The sequence below is a fragment of the Cyprinodon variegatus genome, unplaced genomic scaffold, assembly GCF_000732505.1.
Source record: "Cyprinodon variegatus isolate N-32 unplaced genomic scaffold, C_variegatus-1.0 Scaffold202, whole genome shotgun sequence".
NCBI lineage: Eukaryota > Metazoa > Chordata > Actinopteri > Cyprinodontiformes > Cyprinodontidae > Cyprinodon > Cyprinodon variegatus.
The window spans coordinates 247,839-270,807 of NW_015150655.1; the positions used below are offsets into that span (position 1 = coordinate 247,839).

Sequence of the window (22,969 nt, forward strand, 5' to 3'; positions counted from 1 at the left end):
TTCTTTATATTCATATATATATATATATATATACATTGAGGCTGGAAAAGGTTTAGAAGTTCTTAATTTTTGCCTGCAGCCTCATGTGCTGCCAATTATTCAGGTTTAACTGCTATTTTCTTAACTCATCATGGTTTTGAATACTGTTAGAAATTAGCCGTTTAAATTCAGCAAAATTTACAAGGCAAGAAATGGGTTTTCGAAACATGCAAAGCAGATGTAAATATTGGGGAATCCTGAAAATCTACATTTCTTTTTAATGTCATTAGAATACGGAATCAATTCCTGACAGTTCAAACTTCAAATCTAACCCTCTATCAGAAGTAAACAAAAAAAAAAAGAAAATAGCAGCATCTGTGGGTTTCAGAAATGTTTTTTTACTTAACTTAAATGCAGCATTGGAGTCTCATCATCTAATTGTTTTCACAGCCAGATGTACCTTGTTTGAACTGAAGGGACTGGACAAAATATGTGTCCCTTCAATACCAGGTTCTTCATCTCATCTAGAAGAAAGAAACATATTCCTACATCTCACACCACCATATTTCCTAACCTAAAGGATTGCTAGTTTAGAGAGTTTGTTTTCCATCATTTCCATACTAATATCATCTTTGTCACATCTGGCATGAGCAGCTTCCTCCACATGTTTAATGGTTCCTAAGTGGCTTCGGGCAAATAGCAATTCTTATGGCTTTTCTCCTCACTTTTTTTTTAATTTTTTTATATAGTCCAATATGTGCAGTGCTCTGCCACTAGGTGTCACCTCAACAAATTCTCTCACCCTTGGCTGGATGTTTCTGGCTCCTCCACAAACAATTACAATGAGCCTTTTTGGTCCCTTCCATTCATGCCAGTTTAAGTCACTTTACACATTTTGCTAGGTTTTGGAGTATTATTTACTTTTTTTCTGCTTCACAGTTTGTTCTTTGATCTGTCTTCTTTATCTTCATGGTGCTCTGAGGTTATTTATGTTCTTTTACTAACCTCTAAGACCTTGACAGAACAGCTGAATTTATGCAGGGATAAAATTAGACCATGACCAGAGCTAAGACTCCTACTTTTCCTTAACATGTGCCTGAAAGGACCTGAAGATGTCTGCTGTAGCTGCTCCCATGATCAAGTGCTTGAACAACTGGCAGAAATACTAATTGAACTAATCTGACTGTATGATCTGGTTGAATTGTCTCTGTAGTAGCGTACCTTGAGATGAGATGAGTTGTGAATTGACGCTATATATATATATATATATATATATATATATATATATATATATGTATATGTATATGTATATGTATATGTATATGTATATATATGTATATATATATATACATACATATCCATCCATCCATTTTTTATCACGCTTTATCGAAACTTGGGTCGCAAGGAGTACTGGTGCCAGCTGTCAAGGGGCGGAAGGTGGGGTACACACTCCAAGGCCTTAACAGAACAGCTGAATTTATGCAGGGATAAAATTAGACCATGAACTACCAAATCTTTACACATCACACAGGTCGCCAGTCTATCGCAGGGAAACACAGAGACAAACAGGACAAACAACCATTCACACACTCACACCTAATGAGAATTTAGAGAAGCCAATTCACCTCAAATTTAGGACTGTGGGAGTACCCGGAGAGAACCCACGCATGCACAGGGAGAACATGCAAACTTCATGCAGAAAGACCCTGGACCTGGAATCCAAATTGGAACCTTCCTACCAACAGTGCTACTAACTGCTCCAATGTGCAGCCTGGCACTATATTAATTAACTGAATTAAATAAGTTGCTGCTAGGGACTGATCAGAACTGGTCGGATCGCCTGGGGGAGGGCATGAAAGTTTCAATAGACCTATAACACTAAATAAACCTCAGGGAACACCACTGTTGGTAGGTTCTGATCTGTTTTCCCAATTCACATGGCTTATTTTCCCCACAACTGTTCACTCTTTATTCCGCTGAAGCATGTCACATTAAATCTTGATAAAGTTAATTAAAATTGGGACAAATTGCGCAAAAAATGTAGGCTCTTTATTTTAAAGTTGGAACCATTTTAATAAAATATTCTCACTAATTACAACAAGGACAAAATATGAATATATTTTTGATAAAGTAAGTCTTGTATTGGTCTTGTTTTCAACTTCTAATAATTGATGTGACTTTAGAATTGCATAGTGCATTTTTAAGACATGAACAATGATATGTGGACAGAATATTAAAAATAAAATAAAATAAAGTCTAATTCTAATCTTGACTTACTATGAATGTCTTTGCAAATTTGGGCATTCATTCATACAAAGGGTCTTACTTTGCATTTTACCTCTTCTTGCAAATATGAGCCTCTAGGTGGCAATAGAGAAAAGGAGTTGAAAACCAGTTTGCATGTCTATGAAACTAACCAAACATCCTGAGACCCCATCAGCTGCCGTTACTTTGATCCCCCTATTTGGGTTGTTTTCGTAATGATTTTTTGGATTTTGTAGTTTTGAGCTGTAAAGTGTAGGTAATCTATGAAATAGGGGGCAATACTTTAACCAATCCCACATATACTAGTCTTGTGTTGAAGCAGCGCAGCTTATGAGTAAAAAAAAACAGCAGAAATGTAGATACAATTTTTTTAATCTGTTTTCAAAAGCTTCTGGGCACTGCAAACTGATTTTACTCATTGTTCCAAAATATTTGAGGATCAGTCAGTGAATTTTGAGAGAATCTGTCAGAAGGTGGAGTTGGGTCAGGCCAATAAATGTGGACAAACCTAATAGATAAGTGAGACAGAGGGAGGCAGGCACTCACACATACAGTGAGAGAAAGGGGAAACAGAGGAGGGGAGGAAACTATTTACTTTTGTTTTTTTTCCACAACTTGACATGGGATTTCATAAATTCTTCACTGGAGTCTGAACCAGAGAGGTTTGCTCAAACTGTAAGGAAGGAACCAAAGGAAAGATGAAGGACTTGATGCAATCAGTAGAATTAGGGGTATCCCAGCGGAGTCAAGTGGAAATAAAGCGACCCAAAGTTTGGCTGAGGAGTGAACTGTCACGAGTGGGACTTGCTGAATTTCTTTCAACATATGTCATGATGGTAAGAATGGATGTATATTAAAAAATACTGTATATACTATATATTAGACAGCACTCAGTTCTTTTTTCTCAAAATTTAAAATTAGGTGCTTATGTATGACAACCATATTCCATTAATCATTAATACTATGCTCTTTACCCTGATAACCTGCTCAAACTCTCCAATACACACAAACAAGCAAGTTTGTCACGTGTCACATGGAAGTGAGCGGGGATTGGTGAGGGAACAAGGAAATGCTGTGTCACAAGAGCAATGGTCAGGCTGCCGGCCCCAAGGATAGAGTTTCAAAAGGCACGCTATCTGTCCGAGGTTACACTGACTCATTACCTAGAGCACTGGGAAAAATTAGATGGACCTATCAGTACAGAAACAAAACATCCCAATAAGGAGGGATTTGGTACAGATAATGACATTTTGAATAAAGGCAACGACACCTTTGACCTACATAACCATCATTTTTAAAATCAGCATCTAGCTTCCACCGTTTCCTGCTGTTTGTCAGTGTCAGCTGTTTTTTCTTTGAACAGGATGTTTTACAGAGTTCAAAAGAGTTCAGTGATTAATAATTTAATTACGAAGATGACTTTATGCTTTCAAAATGTAAAATGTAAAAGAAAAAAAAAAACATCTTATAAGCTAATGAAATAAAATGACCAGCATATTTTGGCTGTTTTTATTTACTAGTTTCTTTAAACCATCTTTGAATTGAGACAGTGCCATTTTATCCCTTCTAATTTCTATTTTGGACCCTTTAAGAAAAACAAATAAAGAAATAAATGAAATACATTTTTGTTATGAAACTATTAAATGTCAGTTTTATTAAGTATTTAAAAAGATGCTGCTGGTAGATCTTATTTATTAGTTATCAGAGAACCTTAATTATGATGGATGAATGAAGCCAAACACAATACAGGAGACCAAACTGCTAATATAAAAAACACCAAAGATTTAAAATGAATTGAGCTTAGCTAATTTTTTTTAAAGATTTAACAGAAGGTTTCCAGTACAAGTTTTTCCCTGTATCCCTATTTATTAATTTAATGCTGATTAGTTGTGTTATCCCTGACATTTACAGCAGGAGTGCCTGGGGATGATTTGCAAAAATTTTTTCTTAATTGGGCCACCAAGTTTATATATTTATTCATATAAACTTTCTTATGTCTGCTAATTACCCCTACCATTTAAATATATATATTTGGGATACATTTTATGCAATGTTCATTTGATAAAAACTGCTGCAACCATCCCTATCTGTGGGACGGGTGCAACAACTATCAGGAACAGATGCAACATTCATTCAATTTCACAAATCAGTTCTTTTTTTTTTGTCTCAATGAGCATAAAATCCTGAGAATTTGCACTGGTTATTAACCATAATTAATAATGCACTGCAGCCTTGGGTTCTCTGAAAAGTAAACAACCATGGATACTGTGTCTCAAAGCTAAACAATTGTATTTTTAAACAGCAGACACAATTTATTGTGATATTTTTGAATTGCTAAAATATGGTTTTGAAATGAAAAAACAAACAAACAAACAAAAACGTTTTAAAAACTGATTTTTAGACCAGACATCTTATCAAACTGTTCTCAAAAAGAAGTCTTTTTTTTCTTTCCCACAGATATTCAAATGATAATAATTTAACAACCCCCTACCTCCCCCACCAGACAGATTCATAGTTTTGGAACGTATAAAAATCCCCTCCAGCTCTGCAGGCTCTATGGGCCTATGACCTGCACATCCAGCACTGTGGCCACACTTCCCTTTGTGTGGCTTTCAAGCTTGGGGAAAGTCCTCAAGCTATCAGCCATGAGAGAACACCATGTGCTCGGTAGATTTGAGCACATGCTAACCATGTGACTTTGAGGTAAATGAAATAATTGATCAATGATTCTGTCAAAAGCTAAGAACGTAGGACCCAGAATTCAAGCAGACAGATCAGAGTGCTTAAAAAGCAAGCATTTATTAAATGCTCTGTGTACAGCGGCTCGTCAGCTGGAGCAGGGTCACTGGATACTCTGTAGTAGTAGAAACTCAGGTTAGTGACTTCAAAACTCAGACTGGAGACGATAATGAGCATGAAAAACACTAACTTGGTTAAAGTTCAGTCTCAGAAGAAGAAGGAGTGGAGTCCGTAGGGATTGTTGCCCCCAGAGTTTTAGGAGAGAAGCAGAGCATACCGACAAGCCAGCAGATGCGGAAGAGCAGAAGAATCCGGAAGGATTAATTCAAAGCCAGGGTCAAAGAAGGAGCAGGTTTTCAGGCCAGAAGATCAGAGATTCAAAGAGGTACCCAAGGAGTTTCCAAGCCAGGGTAGGGAGACAGATCCAAGGTCGTAAGCAGGCAGAATCCAGGTAACAGTCCAAAGACAGATCAGGCAAACAGAGCAGAACAGGAAACTAGTCAGGATCAGGTAATCAGAAACATACAGGTTCGCTGGAAAACTCTCACACATGGCTTTAATAATCTGACACTGATGGCTCTACAAGCTTGTCTTTCATAATACAGGCCTTCCTATTGTCTGCTTTTTGGGTAATACTCCTACAAACAAAACAGAAAGATTTTCCCAACAAGCAACCGACCTTGCAGGTACTTACAACTGTCTGTAAAATGTACCCTGTTATAAAAACTATAGCGTGAAGGAGTCCACCAAAATGCATCTGCATCTCTCCATTTCACTCTCCTCTCTGTTTCCTCCTCATTTCTGCATCCTTGTCTGAATGTAGTACTGTAGATGTTTACTCCATTCCATCCCACCAACAGAGATGGGGGAGCAATCCTACACATCCCAATCCAGCTGTTTTAACACCATGGCTCCAGTTAACAGCTGCAGCAGATTTTCCACATTAGGTGTCAGAGCCTCAGTGACACAGGTTTCTCTGGCTCCTGCAAACCAGCTTTGCTTTCTGCATCAGAGGCCTCACCTTCTCTTTTACAAGCTTCGGCACCACCTGCAGTTTCAGCGCCACCTGCAGCTTCAGTGGCAGCTTTTCCCTCACACCAGTTTACAGCAGTGCCTCCGGCAACATGCTTTTCTCCACATCATCCTTGTGGTTTCCATTAGCTGTAGAAACAGCTTTGGCTTCAGAGCAAGTTATTACATTACAGCTTAACCCCTCTGCGATATTCTGTTTTATTAAACTGAATATTTAATGCTTTTTTTAAACTCTCACTGTCAGACACTTACATTTCAAAAACATATTTCTCACAATCTGAAAAAACTCTCCCACTTCTTTTTCTTTAAAACTCATTTAAAAGACAACTGCATTGTGTCTGTTGGTCCCTGTAGAGCTCTTAGTAAGTGAGAATGAGAAAACTGCTTTAACTTTGAGCAGAAATGATACAGAAACAAACAAACAGCAGGCAAAGAAAAAAGGAAATAACTGTGGTACACATTGTTATCTAGTCCAGTGAACAAAAAAAGTTCTTTATGTAATAAACATGTGTCTGAAGGTGCACGGTGGGTGGCCATCAAAATGCTGTCATGATTTATGCTTTCCACAGAAAATAAGACAAGGCTAAAAAATTGTGATTTTGAAAAAACAACAAAAAAAGTAGTCCACAGGTTTTTGATTGAGCTTCTCCTAGATTATTACCTGATGCCTGCAAAACCAAAACCTTACTTATAGCTGCCACAACCATAGCGATGTTGGTTTACACCACAAGCAGCATTTTATCTCTGCCTCTTCACATCTATCAGGAGGGAGGAGGATGCTTTACTTCAGTGTCACGATCAGATCCAATAACAAGCAGGCCAAGGAGAGTCAATCTTCTGTTTCATGCTCCTGCATTTTCACAGCAGGTTATTCATGATCTGCATCTTCAAACTCTTTCCTATTTACTTCTCTTTTTGGCGTCTGTTTGACCAACTTTATTTGGGTTGTTTTTATGATTTGGGGGTAACTTATCGCATTGTCAAAACCCTACTGATCCTCATTTTGAGCTGATTATGTCATTCTAGTTTTGCACTCTAAAGGGATCTGAAAATAGCGCACAGAGGCTAGAATGTTTTAAACATACTTATCTCTATTGCTTTAGCTAGATGTGTAGCTGCTTGTTTGACTGACTGGAAGAATTCAAGCTCCTTTCTATTTAAAGATGTGAAAATGGCAGGTATGAGGAGATGAGAGTGTGATCATCCTCACCTAATCAGCATTTGAGACTTCACTGAGAAGCTGAAAGATGATCATTGATTAAAAAAAAAAAAAAAAAAGTTGATGATTCTGATTGATCTTAAATCACACTCAACAGAAAAAGAGGAGTAAAAGCTAATTCTGATATTTCAAGGTTGATAATGAATTACTAATGCATCAAGGTGTTGCTTAATGGCAGATTGGTCATTGTTGTGAATAGTAAAATACTGTATGTCTTATAGTATAATGTAGACCAAAACAGAATATGATTATCAGTTGGGATTAAATTAAACTTTTTTATGAACCTGAATAAAAAAATCCTTATCACTCCAATGTGTACAGGCATTAGGTCTGGGTTCTGTGGCCCAGGTTGTGACCGGTCAAGGAGTATTTGGACAGTACCTCAGCATCAACCTCGGCTTTGGACTAGCTGTTGCAATGGGGGTTCATGTTGGAGGAAATGTGTCTGGTGAGCAAAAAGACCTTTAAAATGATTGAGAAAGCTTTTGTGTCCATGTGTGGATGACTTCGTTTTTTAACCCTTTTATCTCCTGCCAGGCGCTCATATGAATGGAGCAGTCTCCCTCACAATGTGTGTCTTTGGCCGCCTGCAATGGAAGAGGCTGCCCTTGTATATTTTTGTACAGCTTTTGGGGTCCTTCCTCGGTGCAGCAACAATTTACGCTATTTACTACGGTAAGTCTATAGAGGTCATATACACCAGAGTGCATTATCAGCACTTTTTATTCGTTTTCAGATCAAAAATTATGTGAATTCACTTACAGAGGCCATTTATGACTATTGTGGTGGAAACCTGACTGTTACGGGTGAAAGGGCCACAGCTGGGATCTTTGCCACCTACCCTGCACCATACCTCTCCTTGATTGGTGGCTTCTTTGACCAGGTAGCCATGATATTCAAATCCATTTTAAATGATATCCATCCCTTTTCTTTCTTGAATTGTTCTACAAAAACCTTTATTGTTTCCATAGTCTAATTTGATAATAAAGAGGTTCAAAATATAGATGTTAGAGGAGTTGCTTTAACAGTCTTGAAAATAAAACAAAAGCTAAACGAAATGATCATGCTATGATTTTTTTTTTTGTTCGTACAACATGCTTGTTTTGAGATTTGTTTTCTTTGGTGTTGTTTATAGTAAGTTAAGCCAGTGGATAAGAAATACAATATCATTTAATTGAGAAAAATTGTAAAGGTTATTAAATATTTGGCAACGTGTTAAACACAAAAACTCTTGACTTGTTCTTTAAGCAGTACTAAATATTATAAAGTGCTACATACAGTTATCACGAAGCAGAAGGAAAGGAATTGTGTTGATTTTTACTCAGCATTCCTAAATTAATATATGCTGTGAAAACTGTTAATTTTGGGGGGGCATTTGTTTCTACCATCTTTGCAAACCTAAAGCTTTTGACTACAGCCTCAGTCTCAGTCTGATTGGATGGAGAGAACATGTGAACCTATATTGTTCTTATTTTCTTGTCTGCCTGTCTGTCTATTCCTTTGGGAAATATATATTTATGTAAAAAATTTCTTAGATTTCCAAGTAACACGTATATAATTAAGTACAAAGAAGACCATGACAAAGTGATAGCTTAGCAGGGACCTTCCTACCATTAGTCAGTGGATGGTTATTGTCAATCATACCCAGAACATGTGATCTTTATGTACAAAAAGAAAAGCAAACAACTTCTGGGAGAAAATGACACTTACCTTAGAAAATGAGGTGACAGCCATGAAACCTTACTTAATTTGTGACCTCAGCATGTTTTGTTTTTTATTTGTAATATTCTTTGAATAAGCCAATAAATAGTTTTTATGTCTGCTTTTTTTTTTGGTACTTATATGGCTAAAACGGATCTGATGAAAGCAGAGATAAAAAAAAGACCTGGAAAGTTTGTAACCCTATAAAACTTTAAGTGCTACACCCTTTACATTGAACAATGCACTATCCAGTTGCATTTTATCAATGATTAAACAGATCTAAACCAATGACTATTCTCCTATCCATCTTAAGTTTTTGGTATGCAGATTTATAAATTTTAAACCTTCTAATGTCCATTCTGTATAAAATAGTGTTATAATTGTTTGTGCTGTGTGTGCCAGGTGTTTGGCACAGCCATGCTGCTGCTGTGCCTGATGGCTCTATCCGACCAAAAGAACAAACCAGCTGCTAGAGGGGCTGAACCCATCGCTGTGGGCCTCCTTGTTGTTCTTATTGGAATTTCTCTGGGCAGCAACAGTGGTTATGCTATCAACCCAACAAGAGACATTGCACCAAGGATCTTCACTGCAATTGCAGGCTGGGGATGGGATGTGTTCAGGTAAACAGAGAGGATGTTTATGCAATGCTAAATTAGATTATTATTATTTTTTTTTTGCCTAGTCATCCTAACCTTTTTTTCTAAATTTGGTGTTATTCTCTCTGTAGGTCTGGAAATGGGTGGTGGTGGGTCCCTCTAGTGGCTACTCCCATTGGAGGAGTGCTGGGAGCTGGGCTGTATAAGGTTTTTGTAGAAATGCACCACCCACCGTCCTCTGGACAGGAGATGGAGCCTGACGAAGAAGAGTCTTTCCCGCTGAAGAATAAAAGAAACATCTGTTCTGATGTATGTGTGAAACCAGAAACAAATGGAAACAACTAAACGCTTGTACAGCTGTGGGGATTTGAGGATGCTGCTGCAACCGTCTTAAAACAACACCTGCAATGTATAAAATCACAAACAGATCAATCTATGACTGTTTTTCTGCTTAGTTAGCAATGCTTAACTACACTGCAATTACGATATTTAAAACAAAGATAATTTAACTGCAAAACAGATGATTAAAAAAAGCCCTTCTGTTTCGTAATTAGTTTTTTTTATCTTATGTGAGGAACAGCAGCTTAGGCGAGTTTGGTTAAGCCTTTAAAATAAGGCAAAAAAGAAAATCATACAGCAGTGATCTGGGCCCGAGGTCTTTCATGAAATGTCAGGATATGCAAGGAGAAGTAAACAACTTCTGGAAATAAATAAAAGCAGCAGGAGCCAGCTCCTCACAGTGTTCAAAGGGCAGCAGCACAAGGGAAATAAGTTCAAAATAAAGTTTCTTGCATACATTTCCATCAGTCAAAAGCACAGTTTTCTTACCGATTAGATTTGTTTTTATATGAAGTGTGATGGGTGGAAAAAGATACTTGGGCCTGCTGTAATATTTGATTTTAAGCCTCTCACTTTACCTAATCAACTCTGGATAGGTAAACAAAGCAGCAAAAGATCTACTAAATATAATAAGAGTGTACAAAGTTTAATATCTATACTGTAAAAATGTAGCCTCCATCAGTTGTAAAACTGACAATAATCTGGGGTTTGGCTTATGACAAAATATGTCTTTACATGCAATACGCAGTAAGTGGTCATCAATTGTGCCTCCTTCTTTTTCTCATCTCTAACATTTAGATTTTTCAACCTCTCTTTTATTTCCTTGACCAAAAAATAGCAGCCTGTTCAGGATATAACTGAAGGAATCAAAGTTCAGCTTCTTTACATTATGGAAATGTTTTGAACATGACAACCAGTTGTTTATAGGGACTTCCATAACTTTGTTCATAGTCTGCTGTGAGGAAAGAAAATAAACTTAGGTTGACCAAGAGTTAAACTGGTGGAAACAGTCAACTGTTGTAACACTATTAACAATGTGGTGTCATCTTTATAACTTCTTTACAAAATTAAATGTATGTGATCATCATTTTTATTTAATCTCTGATTATTAAAACTTACAGAGTAAGAGAAATAAACAGTCAGACAATTATTACAGTATATAAAAGAGCACTTTTACTTTTATTTTAGGACTGCTTTAATATAAGAAAGGATTGATTTGTTATGGATCTCTTACAACTAAAAGACAAACATTCACATGAAGTTGGGTTGAGATATTTTTCCTAGGGTGAGCAAACCGCATACTATTAAAATCAGATGTGATTTATTTTGAACCTCTTTCAATATTTGCAGCATATTTTTTTTTTATTGCAGATCATTTTTCTGTTATTTTTTTATATCTTTAATGTTGTCTATTTTGCCATCTTATTTATTTTTCATCCCTGTCAAGTCTTGAGGAAGTTAACAAAATAAGCACCACAGACATTAAGAAGTAGGCTATCCTACAGTGGAAATATGCGGCCACCTAAATGGCATAGTGGTGACATTACTAGAAGACAAATAATTCATGACCAATAAGCAGTTCTTGTTTATCATTTATTGCAACAAAGACGTAAGTCTTAAACTTTTAAAATAAAGGGGGCTACTTTTTTAAAATGTTTTACAGAATTGTTTTAAACATGTTTATACATCAACATTAAAAACAAAAAGTATAGGCATTTTATTCCAAACATAAAAGCAACTATTATTTTAAATTATGAAATATAAATATATAAATTTTACAGCATTTATTTAGTTTTGCATTTGTAATAAAGAAAAAAAAAAGAAATAAGGCAATTTTTTGGAGAAAGTCTGTATTGAAACAAGTGAGTATAGTATAGATTGATATATTTCCTGGCAAAGTTTTAAATATTTCAAAATCCCCTATATCTTTTAAATACAACATTGAATACTAGCTTTTAGTCTTGCTGTTCAATTCCTTGTTAGCATGCTTTGCAAAATTGCAAAACATGCAGCAAACAGCTGATGACAGCTTATTACTTCAAGATGCGTTGGGAAGGTAGACGAAAACAAAACAGCCTGGCAGAAAATGTCTTAGATTGGATTTCAGCGTTTTGCTCCACTTGGTCTTCCTGTGTTGCTTTGTCCTTTAGCAGGGGCTCCTGAGCTGCACGGGGTCGCCTGCTTCTTCTTGGTGGGTGATACCTTGGTTTTACATTTGAAGACTTTTGTGGGATCAAACGTGTTCAGGAAAACGTCCCCAGCAGAATCCTTCTCGCTGAAAATCAGGGGCTTGTAGAGGGCGGCCCACTGCTACAAAAAAACAAACAAAAACAGCACGTTAGAAAATAAACACAAGACGGAGTTACACAGGAAAAAAAATAAAAAAATTCAATAAAATGTTTTAAATTCAGAACAGAGGAAAGAAGACGAAGCATATTCATCTTCTCATTGATAAAGTTCTGCAGAACTTTAATGTCAGGTTAGATCATAAACTTTAAAGATTTAAACTTAAAATTTAAACAAATCATTGAACACTTTTGTTTTAAAAATTTTTTTTAATGAATTTTGGCCAAACAGTCTGTTCAATTTAAAAACCCAATAAAACTGTAGTCAGGGGTTCTAAAAAGTTCGACCTTTTTAAATCCGGATACGTATATGACTATATGTAATTTGCTATCATTATCTGTAAGGAAAAAAAAAAAACAGAATAAATACAAAATAAATAAGGAAACCAGTACAATGCTTCTGAATTAGTTGGTCGTAAATGGTTATTTTACTGCTTTGTTGAGATCAATGTTAGATCAGCACATTTCATTTAATTGATACTTTTGTAACCAAACAGAATTATCCTACATTAAGTAAAGACCCTAAACTTTAAGTATGTGATGGGTGATACCTTATTTCATTTATTTTGTGTAATCATCATAACAAAAGTTAAACTCGGACCAAATTTAGGAACCATAGGTCGAAGTTAAAACCCTGATTTAAGAAAAAAAAAAATGCAAAACTGTCTTATTAATGATTAATGACATAAGAATAAACGACAAATAGCCATTTAATGTAAGAAAAATATCCTTGTATGAAGGAATGTTCAACAACTGGAAGAAGAAAACATGAAACATGACATCGCAGGCAATGAACATTCCTCTACACCTCAACAAATGACAGGACTTTTAAACTGGTCAGGAATGGTGCCAAGAGGTCAACAGCAACACCAACAGCTGCAGGAATTCCTAACACAGCTGCGATCTAAATGTAACAACAACCTATTGGTTTTTCAATATGTCTGGCCTCAGCAACCGGGTCACAAGAGGGATTATTTATCTCAGTATGAAAACAGCCAGGATTTTCCTGAAGGTATGTTTGGAACAAGAAGAGCACTACACATCAGTAAAGTAACACTATACCCCTAGGGGAACATGGGGGTGACAGTGTCATGCTAAGGGGTAATTTTCTCCAGAAAACCAAAGTTTCTTAGTTAGTAACGTTTTTAAATACCCCCAAACATTGAGATGTCTGCTAAAAAATGGAAGACAAAAAGTTTTTTTTCCCCCAGCATCTCAGGGAGCTCAAATACGCATTCCAATCAACAGAAGAATGACCTCATGAAAGGTAATTAAAGGTTTTGAAAAAGACCTTTAAAAAGGTAAAAAGATCAATCAATATCCTTAAATTAAGTCAAAGGGTGCTGTGACAAAACATGTTTAAAGGTGCACATATATGCAACTGGGATGCAACTTTTTTCCAATTAAAAAATATTTTCGTTTTTTAGTGAAATTGTGAAGGTTATCTATATTCTTAAATCATAGATCAGTTTTATTTTATTCATCACAACAAACAGCTATTAGTTTTTACCCATTAAAGAGCCTCTGAAACAATAGTTGACGAAATAACAATGACTTCAAGTACTAATCAGTGATAAAGCAGTCCGTCTGTTCTATTTTAGTTTTCTGTCCTTTGTAACACTTTCCTCTAAGCTTAAAATTAGACCATTTAAATGGTAGTAACATCAAACTTTATAGCATAAACTGTGTGCAAATTAGGTTTTGATGATTGACTTCATTTTAATTTGTACCACATTACATTTTCTCCAGTTACTCCTAATTGTAACCTAGAGTCTATGGAAACTACCTCCTTTGTAGTCATGTAAATATACTCACACATTTCTGCAGTGGCCTTAAAAACTAGAACTGAAACAAGATTTTCCATAAACTGTTGAAACATAAATCTAACTTGAATTTAAATCCGACCAAACTGTTTCTCTTTTAGGTATATTAACAGTGCCTAGATTAATATGATGTTAATTGTTAATAATATTGTAAAATACTGCAAAGTGAGAATTATAGATTACTTTCTTAAGGTGAGAAGTTTAAATACAACATGATTATCTTACGTTTAAAACATCTACAAGTTCAGATGCTGATGATGTCACAGTTTTGTAAGATTGTGATTTACAACATCTGGGTCAGTTGGAGGCACTTATCTGAATGCATTTTGAAGCAACAAAGCAAGCTTCCCTATTTCACAACATGGACAAATCAAAATAAATCAGCCAAGAGCTGTGGACCAAAAGATGTTTCATCCTTTCTTGAATACATTAAGGAGATGGCTCCATGTTAATTTAATTAAATATCTGATTCAAAAAGCAGGTCAAGGTCCAGACAAAGCTGGTAAGAGATCCTCAGCCAGTACAGTGAAACATCCTTTACCAAAGGTGGATGGAAAAGTCAATCAGTGACGCAGAAGCCATTACTCCAAACACACTTGGGGACAAAGACCTTCATTTTTACAACTACACCCAATTAGAAATGAAGTGTTTGATTACAGTGATCGTTTGGAGGGGAAAGGGGGAAGCTTGCGAGACATCAGATACGACCCCAGCTGGGAAGCAGGATGAGGTCATGTGCAGTTGATTTGCTGCAGGAGGGACTCATGCACCTGACAATACATACAGTACATACAGAGTGCATAATGAAGAAAAAAAAAAAATGGAAATATTGAAGCAACATCTCAAGACAACAGCTAGGAATTTACAACTAACTACTCTGCAAAACAGCTTTATGACGACAAAGTAGGGCTTGGGGATATGACCTAGGAAAAAAATCTCAGATTTTAACATTTTTAATTCAATTTACAATTTTTTTTCCACATTCTGAATGTTTTAAAGTATGCCTTTCAATATACAAACCATTTGTTCTAATACAACCACATCTAAATAAACTCGCCGGGAACCTTGTGTGTTGCTAATGTTTACAAGCAGCTTGGCAGAAATGGCAGGGGACATCATCACCTGTAGTTATGATGTCATTTGCTGTTTCATGTGATGCTGTTGCTAGCCTAACTGCAACCTGAGAGTAGAACTGCAGCTAGAGAAATTCTGGGGGGCCAAAAAGGCGTCATTATAAAAAAAAATAAAAAAAAAAATAATTCCATTTTTTCTTTTAAATTGCTTGAAACAAAAAAAATAGAACTAATTAATTTCATAATTTTTTTGACCAGGCCTACAACAAAGTCATTATTATAGTGTTTTTTTCCTTTCTGCATATAAATACAAGGTTTCATTACAGAGAAATCATGTGTACAAAAAAAAAAAAAAAAAAATCAAGATCCATCAAATTTTACCTTAGTTTGGGGGCTTGGGCCATATGGCGTGTAGTTATACTGCCACTCAGGTAGACCCAGGTTTGTTATCATCATTCTGTAGTAGGCGGTAAATTTTTCTGTTAAAAAATGCCAGTACAGCGAGCGATCCAGGAACCAGATTTCACTCTGCTGTGCGACCACCCCTGAAAAACAGCAACATCGACATAATGCAACAAAAAACATGACTGTTTACATACCTTCTTTATGTTTAGCATTTATAAATAGGGTGCAATATTAACATGAGCACCTGGAGTGCAGTTTTTGTAAACCAGACACACTCTTCCATTCCCACTGCAGGAATCCAGCTCATAAATTCGGCTCCGGGCATCAAAATGAGGCATGGACAGCTTAGGCTCCAATCCTAACAAGAGGAGGCATTAATAAACAAGTAAACAAATATTTACTCTCCAGTCAGCGGCTCATTTATTGCCTTAATTCCTGGGTAAATAAGCTCACATAAACAGAGGTAATTGAAAGTGACATGCAGGATTTGTTGAGTGGAATATGTGTACTCATCAGACAGGTGATTTTTTACCATTTTCTGAGCTGTCCTCCTCCCAGTCCAGGTCAGCCAGAGAGGGGGCATCAGGGTCCAGGGAGGAAACGGGCGTGGTCTGAAGTGTGAGCGGGCACAGCCCGTTCACGCTGTTGATCAACATGCAACCTAGAGGGACACACTTATCTGAAAGACATTAAACATTAAGTCAAAAAGGGCTTAATCAGATTCATCCCACACAGAGCGATATTTTTCAATTCTTACTGATATGTTTTAATTTTAGCAAACAACCGATGAAATCCTAAAATATTATTAAACAAACCCTAAAACACAGTTTTATTTTAATGAGATGTTATGTTATAATCTACAAAACTACTGAGAGGACTGCTAACTTGACAGGTGCTGACAGTCGATGATGCCCTTCATTAGGAGAACAATCCACAAAGTTCATTGCTAAAGAAGCTAGCTGTTCATAGAGGGCTACATCCAGACAAATTACTAGAAAATAGTGCGGAAGGAAAACATGTGCTGTAAAGAGTTGCACAAGCAAAAAGACTAATTGCTAACATGGGCTTCAACCGCTGGATTAATTGTGTTGAGTCACTCCTGAAACCCCAAACATCAGACCTCCAGGGTCAAACACGTTTCCATTTCCTCATGTCAGATGAAAAAAGCTTTTTTCTTTATGTCATACTGAAATCTATGCACCACACTGCAAATACAATCTAGAAAGAAGTAAACTTGTCTTAAATTAAGTGTATTTAGCCTTAATTTGATTAGGTAAATAAGATAATTTGCCAATGGAATGAGTATTTTTATTCTTAAAATAAGATAATTAGATAATATTCTGGTGAAGATTCTCAGTCATCTAGGTCATAACCATTCCAAAAAAACTTTAAAAATAAAGTTTGAAGACATTTCGCTTCCCATCCAGGGAGCTTTTTCAATTCAATTGCATGTTTTTTTTTTTTTTTTTTAGCCATAACAAGGCTTCGTTGGGCTACTCTATCAAGCTTGGAACTCAACACCAATCCAGACATTTTGAATTGAATAAGCTTCCTGGACGGGAAGCAAAATATCTTCAAACTTGGAAAACCAATTCCATGTTTTTTTTTTTTTTGTAATAAGACAATGAAATTGTTTCTTCTTATTTTAAATGTGAATTGTCTTACTCCATTGGCAAATATTCTCACCTCCTCAATTCAAGAAATAATGCACTTATTTTAAGAAAACATGGCTTATTTAGATTTACATTTTTGGCAGTGCATAGCATCAGTGTACTGGACTGACCAGAAAAATGAGCTGATTTAACCCCCACAGAATCTATGGATTCTTGTTAAGAGGAATATTTGACACCAATCCTAGTAATGCAGAAAAGCTGAGCACCTAAGAAGCACAAGAGGTCGACCACCTCCATGCAAATGCTTAGTAAACATATTGTACAGTGCATGGACGTACTTCATACATCTGTGTGCCAACAGTTCTGTATTTGAAAAGCATCTGATAGTATAGTTTTCTAAAAAAAAAAAAATTGGCCTAACACACAACCATCAAAATAATTAAGATAAAATGATAAATGTGCAACTAATTTTTCATTTCAAAAACAAAGACATGATGTATCAAGCAGATAAAAGACTAAATTCAACTTACGAACCACGTATTTAATAGAGCAATCAACCTGAATAGTAGGTCCACATTTTACATTTGTGGAGAACCCCCCCCCCCAGAAAAAATACAGTCAAACCAGCTGAAGGACACAATAGTCAAACAAAACATCTCTAAAGGACTTACATAATATACAGTTAAGGAAGCAATCTGGGATTTTTAAGCCCATTTAAACTCCTCAAAGTCCCCAAACAATATGACCTCAACCTCAGAGTGTCTCGATCATATCAATACCCTAAGCCTTGCACTTAACCTGAAGAGGTCTTGGGGCTCCCAATCTCTCTGACAGAAATAAAGTCAGCTGTCCTGGCAATGCATTCCAGCAAATATCCACATCCTTCTGGTTCCCCGGCAGGTTTTTTATTTTTACAAAAATGTATCTTCTCTCTGGAGAGGGTCCTCCTCTAAATCTTTTTATGAGGCCTGCATATCTCTCATTGCAAAAAGGGGAAAAGATCAAACTCAGTTTTCCACCAAGCAAAATATTTCGGTTTTGTGCTAAATTCTTGCTCAGTGAACTGTCAAAAAATGAAATTATCAAAGGCAGACAATCCTTTTTCAACATTAGATGCCTCTTTGACATTATTTATTAGCCATTGTCTAGTGCTCCTATGTGTATCATCTCCCTTGATGCAGAGAAAGCATTTGACCATGTTAAGTGGGACTCCATGTTTAATGTTCTTGGTATTGGCTCGAACTATATTCATTGGGTACAAAAAATGTATTCACATCTTACTGTAGCCATCCATACCAACTTTCGGATATCTAAACCTTTAAGCTTTCATCGAGGAACTTGTTAGGGGTGTCCTCTGGCAATTGAACCTGTTGCCATTGCTTTACGATCTTGTGATAAAAGATCTGGGATCTGCAAAAGCGGCATTGGAACATAGGCTCTCAATTTACGTGGATGGCCTTTTACTTTTCTTTTCACATCCATCTGTTACAGTGTCTTATGTTATGTCTTTTGTTATGATCTGAACCTGAGCAAAAGTGAAATATACCCTTTTAACACTGTGGCACAAGTCTTGGACTTTAACAGCAGGCCTTTTAAGATTGAGAACTCTATATTCTCCTACTTAGGTATTACAGTAATAAGGAGTTATAAGGATCTATATCAAGAGAACTTTGTCTCTCGGGATAAATCAAGTGCTTTCTAGCTGTTCACCCCTTTCTATAACCTTACCTTACCAAGATTTCTATATCTTTTTCAGACCACTCCTTTTTTTTTATTCCTGGACCATTCTTCTCAAGTTGGACGCTCTTATCTCATCCTACTTATTGCATGGGAAAAACGTCCATGTCTAAAAAAATATATATATTAAAAAATCTAAGGCAGCTGGCCGCATTGTGCTCCCAAATTGTATTTTTTTTTGTATTATCAGGCAGCGAACGTGTGTTGTTTAGCATCGATTTCATTTTATTACGAGAAATCAGACGTCCCAGACTGGGTAGAGAAGGAGTGAAGGATCTGCTGGAAATGGTCCACGCTGACCTTTTTGGGATCACGCTTCCATCACAAAAAAATATTGCAAATCCTCCGATGTTGTTTATTAATAAAATGTTCGCTTCATTTCAACAGGTCGGCGGTAAAATTTTATTCCCCAATCTAACTTTTTAAGGTATCTTCAAGCTTGTCATTTTAATCACCTCTAATTTTTCCAATTCCTCTATTTTAATAAATATCAATATTGTTGATCCTGTTCTCTCTCTGGATCATAAGAACAAATATCGCATATTGTTTATCAATAGCACACTATAGGATCTGAGTGATGTTTCCTCAGATAGATTTAAATCTGCTTGGGAAGAAGATCTGGGTTCCCCTATTTCAGAATACTTTTGGACTTCTATATATAGACGTGTAAGCTCTACTTCTTTAAATGCAAGACTTGTCGAATTCAAATCAAGGTGGTACATAGAGCTCATATCTCTAAGTTAAAAAGATTTTTTTTATGTATCCAGATGTCAGCCTGTCCTGTGTGAGGTTCAAATATGTTGATATAAATAGGAGTCTCGTATCCATATGTTCTGGTTCTTCTCATGTATGAACAAGTATTTGATAGAAAGTTTTCAGAGTCTATCACGTTCAGTGGATGTACTTTTAAGCCCTCCCCTTTGATTGTCCTGTCTGGTGTATATGAGCTGTTCTACTCAGTTGAAGGGAGGCATCTCCACTTCTTACGCTCAGTGGCAAGCTGAAATTATGACCTTTATAAAGTAGGAAAAAAAATTCTGATTCTCACTTCAACAGAAATAGTGTCAATTTAGCAGGATTTGGTGACCTTTATTGAAACTATTCCAGTCTATTTGAACACACCAATTACAGCGGAATACTCTTATAGTGGTTCACGGATATAGTAATCAACCACTTACAGTGTTCAAAAGGCTTGGGACGGAATCATTTCTATACAAATGCTGTTTAAATAATTTGTTATAGTAATCAAGAAATCCGGTGATAGTGTTCATTTTTGGCCATTTTATGAATGTAAACATGTGCAAAAATAATTAATATGTGGATCGAAAGTGATGAAAGCACTCCGGTGTCGGATGAGGATATCATTGCGGAGGTACAAGAGTGCTTTGGTGTGGGTACCAGTGCTGCGTGCAGCGAGGAGGATGAAGAAGAGACTGTTGTCACTTCCACAGCTGAGATGAAGAATGCAGTTTCCATTTTAAAGACTGGTCTTCTGCATGTTGGTTTCAAAAACTTCAACCTTTGACATCGTTTTGAAAAAGATGTGAACTTGGTCTTGGACAACACTCTGATCCAGGGAACCATTGATAAATATGTAAAGTGATTTCTTAATGCGGCGCAGCAGATCCGCAACACAAAACAGAGTTATGTAAGCTTTAATTTTCTGTAGCCTATGCAGTTATCTTCTATGTTGTTGTTTTATGAAACCGTTTGTTTCAAACTTTTAAAAAAATGCACCAGCGGCACCAGGCTACCAGAGTTATGTCTGGGCATAGCGCAGTATACTGCAATTAAAGTTGCATGGTACTCCAATAAAATTCAGCACATACGAAAGCTATCCGTTTAATTTAATTTTTCTCATTGAAAAAACACACAAATGGGATTTAGATGATATTCTGCATAAAAAATAAGTGAAAAAACTGTAAAATCGGATATAGTAATCAACCGCTTATGCTGTTCAAATTGGCTCTGGACCAACAGTGATCCCTATGAGCGGATTCCACTGTACCATAATTTATTTTATTAGTTATTTTTTTGGTTTTGCCCTGTCATTAAAAATCAGTTTTTAATGGTTTATGGCAGGGGTTTATCTGATATTGCTTTGGATTTTTTATGGCATACCCTCTCTTCTTCTTATAACCCATTTTGTTCTGTCTTTTTGTTTTCACTAATGCTTACATGCAAATAATCATACTTTTTATCATTAAAATCAATAAAATATATCTTGATTGTAACTTACAATCAATTAGTATTTACAGTTTATTATTATTTGTTTATTATACCCAAAATTATAATTGGATTTTAGATTATTGTAATATGTAATATGTTAGAATGGTCATGGCTAGGGGCCCAGCTACCTACCATCCATTTTAACACTCCAGGTTAATGTGAAGCCATCAATGGTCAGATAGAAGTTTCGCAAATCCTCTGGTAAAATGCATGAGTTTGTCTGAGGGAAGAATCAAGACGATGCATACATTCAACACAACGGCAAAACGTTTTTCACTAAATTAAACTGGAGGGGCAGTTTTAATTCTACCTGCTCCCAGGACAGGAGGGTCTCTTTTTCTGCAGGGTCCCTCTCTGCGAAACGTACATCCATCACCCATGGCATTTTCTCTGGACCAAAAAGGACAAAACAATGTTTGATGCTAATACCACATTTCTTAAAAGATAGTAGCTACATAAGTAGCTAATGCATATAACATGATACACACCGAGTATTTTAATAATTCCCAGGGTTAGCCACTCCGTCACACCTTTCGAAACAAACGCTTCTTTTTTGTCCTCCATTGTGACAGTTAATGGATATATGTCAGCATAAATCTATCAAAAATATTCGGTATTGTTGCCTCTGCGTCTAGTTGCAGCTGTGTTATTAACTTAAATGCAGAAAGGCAAAAGGGGAGGTTAGATGAAAAACGGACACATTTTTTAACCAATAGGAAAGTCATATCGATGTAGTTCACCCTATCAAGTTCTTAGTTGAAAAAAGGGGGCGGGGCTACCATTCCTTAGCAACGCTTGGCTCCCTGGGAGTGGTGGCGGTTGTTTCAATATGGCGGCGGCAGCGAAGAGAAGTGGAAATTCGAGGATATTTTGGATGAATGGCGGTAAATGCACATTCATTTGACTTTCTACGCTTCACCGAGTATTTTGCGCTTGTAAAATGTTCGCAAATTGATGCATGTTTGAAATTTATTTAGTTTTACGTTTTCTTTTTCTATGAGCAGTCAGCAGGAAAATTCAATTCAGTGAGAGGAAGTGATAGCCTCGTGAGACCATCCTGATCTCGCGAGCTTTCAAAGAAGCGAGGCAGCAGCTGGCTTCTTCATTTGGATAGATTAGTTTGTGTCAGTTTAGTTTCACATTTTTTAACGATTTCAATAAAAATAATTACGATAATGCTCACTATAGTTGTTTGTACATCAATGCTTAAGAGCATCTAGTAGTAGAAGCAAAGCTAATGTAATGATATATAAAATAGTATACAATCCCACGTTTTAACTTTATTATTGAACTATAAGCTTCATTTAGCTATTAACTTCTAAACTCTAACAACTTGAACATATAGTTTAGCTATTTAAACCAGCTAAAATCATCTGTTGTACTTATGTTTCTCTATAAAACAAATCCCAGAAACAAAATAATTGACATTGTAAGCACCAGAATACTGTTAACTTTAGCATGATTATATTTTCCGAATCAAAATGACAAGAGATTAATGTTGTAGATAAATATGTTATATTTGTAAAGGTCAGTATTATGCATCCTGTCCAATCAATCCAATTTTATTTGTCAAGTGCTTTAATGTTATAAATATGCTGCATTTTAATGTTCAATATTATGCATCCTATGTAAACTATCCAATCCAATTTTCCCTTTAAGCACTTTTAAAACAACAGCTGATAAAGTGCTGTAGAAAAAAAATATATCAGGTAAGAGACAAAAGGGCTCAAGTATGGGTTAAAGCAAGATTCACCCAATATCAAAGCAATAAAATTAGATAAAAAAAGACAAAGGATAAAATAAAGCTTGCTGTCTTGCTAGGTGTAAAAAGGCAAAGGGAAACCAGGTTTTCTCAAACGACAAAAAAAAAAAAA

At 36.1% G+C, this 22,969-nt stretch overlaps 3 protein-coding genes across 3 annotated transcripts in view; 2 read left to right on the top strand and 1 right to left on the bottom strand.

The window, feature by feature from the left end:
- Window positions 1-2,613: 2,613 nt before the first annotated feature.
- Window positions 2,614-11,122, top strand: LOC107087991 (aquaporin-7-like). Its single transcript, XM_015379871.1, has 6 exons — window positions 2,614-3,080; window positions 7,556-7,682; window positions 7,772-7,909; window positions 7,999-8,117; window positions 9,338-9,555; window positions 9,663-11,122. The coding sequence occupies exons 1-6, from the start codon at window positions 2,943-2,945 to the stop codon at window positions 9,874-9,876; spliced, it is 954 nt and encodes a 317-aa protein (XP_015235357.1). The 5' UTR covers window positions 2,614-2,942; the 3' UTR covers window positions 9,877-11,122.
- Window positions 11,123-11,586: 464 nt separating this feature from the next.
- Window positions 11,587-21,799, bottom strand: tpgs2 (tubulin polyglutamylase complex subunit 2). The gene is made up of 7 exons (XM_015379872.1): window positions 21,584-21,799; window positions 21,406-21,485; window positions 21,228-21,315; window positions 16,049-16,195; window positions 15,761-15,874; window positions 15,493-15,656; window positions 11,587-12,180 (listed from the first exon to the last, which is right to left on the bottom strand). The coding sequence occupies exons 1-7, from the start codon at window positions 21,657-21,659 to the stop codon at window positions 11,974-11,976; spliced, it is 876 nt and encodes a 291-aa protein (XP_015235358.1). The 5' UTR covers window positions 21,660-21,799; the 3' UTR covers window positions 11,587-11,973.
- Window positions 21,775-22,969, top strand: part of kiaa1328 (KIAA1328 ortholog) — a 29,956-nt gene continuing 28,761 nt past the window's right edge. The window contains exon 1 of the mRNA XM_015379870.1: window positions 21,775-21,979. Within this exon, the coding sequence (XP_015235356.1) occupies window positions 21,925-21,979 (55 nt within the window). The 5' untranslated portion in view covers window positions 21,775-21,924. The remainder of the gene's footprint in view (window positions 21,980-22,969) is intronic.

Coding starts and splice junctions, on each gene's coding strand:
- tpgs2 (XM_015379872.1), bottom strand. CDS start 21,659: ATGGAGGACAAAAAAGAAGCGTTTGTTTCGAAAGGTGTGACGGAGTGG. Junction 15,657..15,760: donor TTACAAAAACTGCACTCCAG/GTGCTCATGTTA, acceptor GCTGTTTTTCAG/GGGTGGTCGCACAGCAGAGT. Junction 12,181..15,492: donor GCCCAAGCCCCCAAACTAAG/GTAAAATTTGAT, acceptor GTTTTTTTGTAG/CAGTGGGCCGCCCTCTACAA.
- LOC107087991 (XM_015379871.1), top strand. CDS start 2,943: ATGAAGGACTTGATGCAATCAGTAGAATTAGGGGTATCCCAGCGGAGT. Junction 3,081..7,555: donor TTTCAACATATGTCATGATG/GTAAGAATGGAT, acceptor CAATGTGTACAG/GCATTAGGTCTGGGTTCTGT. Junction 7,683..7,771: donor TGTTGGAGGAAATGTGTCTG/GTGAGCAAAAAG, acceptor ATCTCCTGCCAG/GCGCTCATATGAATGGAGCA.